General features: G+C 50.1%; 1 protein-coding gene across 1 annotated transcript in view; it reads right to left on the reverse strand.

Annotated features, from left to right (window-relative positions):
• Nucleotides 1–2,396, reverse strand: part of CCDC120 (coiled-coil domain containing 120) — a 10,477-nt gene extending 8,081 nt beyond the window's left edge. Inside the window, exon 1 of the mRNA XM_007959129.1 lies at nt 2,354–2,396. Within this exon, the coding sequence (XP_007957320.1) occupies nt 2,354–2,396 (43 nt within the window). The remainder of the gene's footprint in view (nt 1–2,353) is intronic.
• Nucleotides 2,397–8,591: the final 6,195 nt, after the last annotated feature.

The following is an 8,591-nucleotide window of genomic DNA, read 5'->3' on the forward strand; positions in this document are numbered from 1 at the left end:
CCAAATCTGTGCCAATGTCTGAACCCAGAGAGGTTACCCTAGAATGGTGCTGGCCCTGATACCTTGAATCCCTTCCCATTGAGTGGGAGCACACACCAAGTGGGGAGCTGGGTGGACTTACGCCTCCTCAGAGGCCCATGGACCACAGCCAGAAGTCTTGCCTGGGGAGGGAGAATTAATGGTACAGATTCAACCAACTATAACAACAGTGTACTTACTAAGCACCTGGGTACCTGGCACAGTTCCATACTAAGCCACATTTAATCTTGACAATCACCCTGTGATGGCAGTTCTGTGATTATTATTACCCCCATTGTAAAAAGGAGAATAAGGCACAGAGTGGGTCAAGTAACTTGCCCAAGACCAGAAATACAACCAGGCCCACCCCTCTAGTCCAACACTCTCCCTCACGAGACCTGCTCTGTCCCCACCAACTTCCTTATAAATTCCCAAGTCCAGTAGCTATGGCTACTGCCTGGAGTGCTCTTTCAACCTCTTACTACCCCAACCCCTGGTTCTCACTTGTCATTCTTGAGCTTTATAAGTCACTTCCAGAGGTGAACCTCTGCATTATGTTTTCTCACTGTACCTTCCCCATACATCTCTGAGAATAGGAAACACATCTGTCCTGTTTTCTTCAGCCATCTCCAGCACCTTGAACACTGCTATAAATGCAGAAAGCACTCAATGAATGTCTGCCAGCTGAATGCATAAATGGTTGAATAAATAAATGAAGAGGTGGCAAAGCCAAGACTCAAGCCCAACTCTGTGGGTATATACTTATCCCAACTCTGTCCTGTGCCCCTGGTGCAGCACAAAGAGCATTTTCATTGACCCCAGGGCCCCTCTAGCCCCAGCTTAGGGAATGAACCCTATTAGGATTTATGAGAAGCAAAGTCTATAGCTGCAGATAACAAATCGACTGCCTCCTTCTCTGCCCTAGACACCTTGGCTGGCTGCCAGCTCTACCCTTGTCTCCTCCTCTGTAGTTTACTCCCTCTCTCCCACATCCTGCACAGTTCCAGCTGGGCAGCCGGGTGACATCACCTCCTACCAACTGGCCTGGCCTCCATAGCAGGCAACTGGGATGGCCTCATGGGGCCACAGAAGTCCACTGCCACCCACTCAAAATCCAGTTTGTCATGACATGGTGGCCAGGTGTGGAGAAGAACCAGGTAACCAAGGAGGCAATGGATTCAAGCCCCTTCCCCATCTATATATACCTTGTGGGGTATGGCCAAGTTGCCTCTAAGGTCCTGATAGTTTCTTTGCAGTCTTCCTACCCCCTGTCCCCACAGTCTGTACCCCTCTTTGGAAGCAGTGATCCTTTGTCTTCAACATCAGGGATAGGGGTCAGTCCCTAAAGGATTTTTGCAAACTCAAGTGTACTTTGCAGAGGCACTCACATTTCTACCCATCTAAGGTCTGGCAGCATAGTGCATAAGGCACTTGACTGCTAAGCAGAAGGCTGGCGGTTCAAACCCACCAGCCACTCCTTGGAAGGAAGGTTGGGCAATCCTACTTCCGTAGTGATACTGCCTCGGAAACCCAAGGAGGGGTCACTATGAGTCGGGGCCGACTGGACGGCAAATAACAACAACAACAAGGTCTGGCAAGGAGTACTGATTGACTAAGAAAACACATTTCCCTGCATGGCTGGGTTTCCTTGAGGTCCCAGCTCAGCCCTGTCTGCCCCTTGGCTTCTGGGGCTCTCACTTCCCCGGCCCCCATTTGGGTTTGGGGAATTCTCACAGGGCTCCCCTGAACTTTCCTCCCCTCCAACAGGAATCTCAGGTCCTACCCCATGGCCTGTTTGCCAGGATTGGTCCCACATCCCACACTGGCTGTGTTAAGCCTTTTGCCTTTGGGAGCTCAGGGCATCCTGGAAGACAATACAGGGTTCAGACAGGAACCCCAACTCCACCCTGTCAACCTGACTTCAGGGACATAGCTAGGAGTTGAGTCACAGGGTCACTGGGTGGGCCAGACACAGGGTCAACACCCCACACCTCCACACACAGTTTCCAAACCTTTGCTTCCTCTCATCTGCCCTTTGCATACCAGTCCTGGGGTCTGGACCTGCTCTATCCCCACCCAGAGACAGTGAGAAGGGGGATCCCAGCAACCCCCTCCCCAACACACACCCACATCAGCCCTTGGATCTTTCCTCTGGTGACCCCATAGCTCTGACCTAGGGACGGGCTGCAGCAAGACAGCTGCAGCCAGCTGCAGCGGGCACCCTCACACACACCCACAGGCGGGCCCAGCAGGTTTTTCAGGTCTGCCCTTCTGACACCATAGCTGAGAAAGAAATTCCTGGCTGTAATGACTGTTTACAACCAAGACACCTCACCTGGGTGGTACCCAATACCCTCAGTGCGACCCCTTTTCCACATTCTGCCACCAATGGAATAAATCCAAACTTCCAATATCAAGGACTATTCCCCACCCTTGCCTAGTGCCCCCCTTCCTCCACTCTAGGTGAATAAATGTGAAACAGGCAGGCAGGTACTTGGGAAATGGTTTCCCAACAGCCTAGTCTGGGCTTTCCTGGGGGTGTGGGCCCTGGGCTGGAGGAGGGGGAGAGGAAGTAGAGGAGAGAGGAGTGGAGCAGGGGGGCTCATGCTTCTTGTCCTGGCTAGGTCTTTCCCCATCCTTCCCCCTCATCCATTTCCGGCCAGAAATTGGCATGCTTCATGCTGAGAAAGGCAATCAGATGTTTTTTGCTTTACCTCTCCCCACTCCCTCCCTACAGTGTTGACTTAGCAATCTCCCGCTGAGAAACTTCAGCTCACTCCACTCAGTTCCTCTGATGTCTTCCTCCCTCCTCTTCCCCCATCACTACCCACTGTGTCCAAGTGCTCACCAATGCCAGAAAGTTGCTGTGGGGAACCTCAGGTATCTCAAGTAAATACTTGTCTCAACCAAGTCCTGGCTCCACTGGTGGTAGCTGGTGGCAGTGGCTGTAGATGCCTCAACCACCTCCTATTAGGGAATGGCCCAGCCTACCTGGGCTTGGACTGGGCCAGCCCATCCCTTTTAACCCTTCCCTGCCTGCCACCAGGGCAAGGCCACTTCTAGGGGTAGTATCAGGGCCAGGTCCTCTCAGGGTACCAAGCATGGCCAAGAAGGGAGCCTGGAACTCCCTCCATACCCCAATACATCTAGCTGGGACATCAAAAAACCCACTGCTGTTGAGTCAATTCCAACTCAAAGCAACCCTATAGGGCAGAGTAGAACTGTCTCATAGAGTTTCTAAGGCTATAATCTTTACAGAAGCAGATTGCCACTGCTTCCATGGAGTGGCTGGTGGGTTTGAACCACTGACCGTTTGGTTAGTAGCTGGGCACTTAACCACCATGCCACCAAACTCCAGCTGGGACCTGAGAACTGGGAAAGAAGGGCTAAGGGTCGTGGGAGTGGCAGCTGCCTTTCCTGCTGCCCAAATTTTCCAAGAATCAGACCCTGCCCACCCAAGAATATTAACTTGGAGCTGGGGGGACGGATGACTGGGGAGTTGTTAAGCACATGGGTGACCCCAAGTATGAATTGGGTTTATAGTTCTTGGCAGTGCCATCACATTCCTGAGGCCCCTACGCTTTCCTCCAGGGCAAGGCAGGGGCTGTGGAAGGTGACAGGGGCAATTCCCACCATTGTCAGGGTAACAGTTTCCCAAGCAGGGGACAGAAGAGGTTGATCTTTCTAAAGAGAAGACAAGTCTTAAGACCCTATCACATTCCGCAGCCCCAGAAGGAATAATGCCAGTAAATTGACCGCAATTTATACTCTACAAAAACACTGATGCATTTTAAGCCCTCTTGGCCCCTACAAACCTGGATAACACAGACTTAGGCTCCTCATAGTCATTTTATAGAAGTAGAAACTGAGGTTTGAAAAGATGAAGAGGCCTGATTCAGATCACAGTGGCCTAAGAACAGGTAGCATCAGAACTCAGAGGGTAGGGGGCTGGGTCCTACAATGGAGGGAGAATGGGGAAGAGGGCTCATGCTTCTTCATATTCAGGCTGGGTCTCCCCGTTTTTTCCCCTCATGTGTTTCTGGCCAGGAGTCAGTTTCATGCCAGATAAGGAAATTGGCTCCGAATCCCTATGATGTACTGTCTCCCCCAGTAGAACCACCTGGGCTCTAGGCCCATGGCAGCATAACCACACAGATTTGGGACCATCTGCTCTGTGACCTCAGGGCCTAAGCCCAACCCAGGCCCCTGCAGCAGCTCATACCATGAGGTGAAAGAACAGAGTAAGGTCAACTCCCTCCTTGCTTAGAGGGTGGGCCAGGCCTAGACCAGAGCTCTTTCCATATGTTAATGAAGGCCTCCTGCCATCCAGTCCACCTTTCTTCCTGGGTGTGAGATTTCCAGCACAGGACACAAAGGCCCCTTTCACCTACTACCCCCATCCTCCTTTTTCCTTCCTTCACTATCTGGGGCTACTAGAGGATGACAGCAGTGGGTGGGCAACTAGGTGTTAGTGGGGAATGTCCTCTCAGCCATAGCCTCTCCTGCCTCTTGTAGTCCACCAAAGATGTTGGAAAGAAAGATGTTCACAAACTCAGAGCCAAGAAGGGCAAGAGAACTGTCTGGCAATGCAGATTAAGTCTCAAGGCTTAGGTTTCCTTATCTGTAAAATGGGTAAAAGGTGGTTACAGATATAACAGAAGCCAATGTAACTTTGGAAAGCATCTCAAAGTCCGAGGAAACTCACACTATGTTATTAATGACTGTTAACAGTAACAATAATAAACTCACACAGAGATGCGCTGGTGCTGGAATCAGGGGAGAGCAGGTAACTAGACCTTTTGGGCCAGTCACTCAGGAAGCACAGACTTACCCACTCACATCATTGCCCTGGTCCATGACTTTTAACAGCCTGGGAGATGGCACAACCTCCTAGCCCCACCATAGCCAGGTCCTGAACCTCAGGTGGCCCTACATGGCTAGTTAAGTGGCAGGCTTGAACTCAGCTCTTTCTACTTACTGGCTGTGTGAATGCTTAGATAAATCATGTAACTAACCTCTCTCTGTTTCAATCTCATCTATAAAATAGAAATGATGGTAAAAGTATGGACCACAGAGGGTTGCTGTAAGCATTAAATGTGTTAATATATTTAAAGCTTGCTTAGGACACAGTAAGTGTTCAATATGTGTTGGCTGTCACGATTACAAGTATTCCTCCCTATGTGAACTCAGGAATAAAACATACTTTTTTTTTTTGACACTAAACAGGTTTGCCTCAACTTTACCAGAAAAATTTGAAACAGAGCTATTTTCCCTCATTATTCAACCTCTCTCCACTCATCAAAAATACTGGAACCAAACACATTCAGATAACTAACTTACCTGAACTCTCACTATCCAAATTCAGCAACCGAATGGATTTATATATATGTATGTGAGATAGAGTTGGTACCCCTCCGAGCTTTCCTTACTCACCAGGCAAAATGCAAGAACCAAATGTTTATACAACACAGTCCCTAGCTATCCCAACTCTTGCTACTGGAACACAAGAAAGTGGATAGATTTGAATACATTTTTGAGCTAGAGTCCTTATTCTTCATTATCTGAACTCTCACTACCTATTATGTAAAATATGGAAACCAAATAATTTAGGATAACTTGGTATCTTTCACTGTCTGAATGATCAGTAGATCAGAAGGCTTCCTCTCAGAACTCAGGTACCAAATATTGGGACAGTAAGGAATGCTTGTAGTGGTGGTATTGTTATTAACAATTTGGATACATATTTTGAATAAATGAGATGAGTCTGGGTAGCTCTCATTATTCATGTTGCCACTACTCTCAATAAGAAATGCAAGAACAAAACCTAACTGAATAACATATTATTCCCTCACTATCCAAATCCTCCCCATCTATCTCAGAATAAAGGAGATTCAAACAGCAAGGGATACTCATATTAATATTGTTGTTGTTATAATTACTACTGGATAGACCTGATTCTAACATCCAGTGACACTCCCTCCCAGGCCCACCCCCCAGATGTGGGCAGACTTAGCACAAGAACTGATATTGTTTACTGCTGAGAGAGAAGGGGAGATAAACTTCTGCCCCCATCCTACCCCCACCAAGCCCTGAAGCCTCTGGCCCAGAATGGATTTCAGTCCAAGTAAGGAAAGCATGGACCACACATCCAGAATCAAGATCAGGGGATGGGAATAACATGACTGGAAGATTCACACATACTCCTGGATCCCCTACCCCCACATACTCACTCACCCTCCTGACGTGGGGCAGCCTCCAACCTAGCAAGGCTGGAAACATGACACGGAACTCACAGACTTTCAGAGAGCCATTGAATAATTTAGCGTGTTCTTTCATACTGGAGAGATCTGGGGGGAGCATAGATAGGAACAGTTCCATGCCCTCCTGGGACAGAGAGAGAAATGGAGGGAGATAACATACAAAAACCCCAATAAGCCCCACAGGACTCCTTGCTCAGGCAAGGAATGAAAGTTCATTCCTCCTTTTGCTAAGACAAGCACTTGAGATGTACTTCAGAGGTCCTGGGAATGAGGAACTTCCAAGTTCAGGGGCAGGGTATAATGGGACCCCTGTCCTTCTGGGCTCAGAGAGGATGGAAAATGAGTGTTAAGAAGGAAGGAGATCTGAACAGGTGAAGAAACATGGTAAGGTGTAGAACAAGGGTCCACGGTTGGGATGGGATGAGGGAACAAGACAGGAAGGAATGCAGGACACAAGACAGAATCAGAGTCACAACAGGATGGAGATTAAGAGGCAGGACAGGGAATGAGCCACAACACTGGCCAGGGAATGGGATGGAGTGAAGTTCAGGACAGCAGTCAGAGACAAAGCACAAGGAGACAAAACTGCAGGGCAGGGGCCAGGATCAATACAGAACAGCAATCAGAAGACAGTGGTCAAGGGAAGGAATAGGGAAAGGGGCAGGTTCAGGCTGGAGGTCAGGAATAGCAAAAGACCAGGACAGAGTGAGAATTGGGAGGGGTATGATGATGGGCAAGAGAGGACAGGGAAAAATAGGACAGGGTTGGGGGCAGAAATAGAGCAGAAGTCATTCCAAAGCAGAAGACTTTCCAAAGGTGGTGAGCCAGGGCAGAGATCAGGAGTCAGGAGAGGGGCCAAAGGGATAAGAAGAAAGTACAGATGTGAGAGGTGAGAAAGCAGGGCAGAACTGGATCAAGTCGGGATCAAGGGGATAGGACATGAGTAGGAAGGGGGTCAGAGACTGGACAAAGGTTTAGGGAGGAGAGAGATGAAGCATCAGGATAGGGCAAGATGAGTTTCAGAAATGGGATGAGGTCAGGCAAGGTTCTGAGGTCAGGCTAGCAATACTGGGGACAAGACTGGATGGGGTTGCGGTTAAGGACTGAGTTTAGAGGGGTAAAACGGACTGACGAGCACATCAGACCAGAATACGATTAGGTCAGGGATCAGGGGGTCATGAAGGAGGTCCTGGGTCAATGACTGGCCACGATTCGAGGTTAAAAAAAAACGTAGGTCAGCAAGAATCAAGAGAGAGTCCACCAGGTCAGAGGTGGCGTGTGTGATCGCGCAGGTACGTCTCCATAGGCGTTTCCTGGCCCTCACCCCACCCCGTTCCCTCCCTTCCTCCCCGGGTGGGAGTTGCTACTCACCAACGGCCGTTGTACCGCTGCGTAGGCGTGGTCGGTGTAGGCCGGGAGGGGACGTGGGTGCGCCCCTCTCTCGTGGTCCCCCACTCGTCCTCGAGCGCGCGCCTACTCCCCTCCCGCGCCCTGTCCCTGGGCCGCGTGCGCCGTGCAACCGATAGCCGTAGGGGGCAGACGGGAACAAGAGGAGGATGGGCTAAAAGCGCCCGGCTCCGCTATCGGGGGTGAACCCCCGCTCCCCCACCTTCAACTCGATTCCCTTGCCTCACGGCCTCCCGGCGGCCCCACCGCCTCAGCCGCTGAGCTCCAGCCTGTAGAGGCGGGGAGGGAAGGGGGCGGGGCTCGAGACCACAGCAGCGGCGGAGAAGAAATGCGCAGGCGCAAGTTCGGGTCTTCGATTTTCCTGCCTTGGGAGCATTGGGAGCGAAAAAAAGCTGGGAGCGCTTGGCGCACGCGCGTTCTCGATAGCTGCTGTTACTGGAAGGAACCTGGCTGCGCGCGCCCTGAGATCTCGCCTTTCCTGGCCCTGGCCCCGCCCCAATGAGGTCACGCCCTTTTAGTGAACTAACTGGAGCCTCTCACCCCAGTTACCCTCTATAGACCCCCAAGCAGTGCCTCAAACTGCCCTATAACAACCCTCACCACACCTCTAAAAGTCCCCACCAAACCTCCGTGCAATCTTCCAAATGCACCCCGCACCACCTTCCATTGACCTCCAAGCTATTCCCAAATCACTCATTTTGTCCGTGGAGGCATGGACATCAAGATTGCATCCAAAATAATTATTCATAGACCCACAAATGCACCCTCAAACCATGCTTAGTTAAAACCCTACTCTACATTTATCTCTAATTTTCAACCTTCAAACTACTTTCCATCATCACCCAAATTATATCTTAAAAATACTCTTCATTAGAAGGGCAATGTACCAAATGTGAGTGATCAGCA

Source organism: Orycteropus afer, unplaced genomic scaffold, assembly GCF_000298275.1.
Source record: "Orycteropus afer afer isolate SDZICR_OR568_19922 unplaced genomic scaffold, OryAfe1.0 scaffold01531, whole genome shotgun sequence".
Classification (NCBI taxonomy): Eukaryota; Metazoa; Chordata; class Mammalia; order Tubulidentata; family Orycteropodidae; genus Orycteropus; species Orycteropus afer.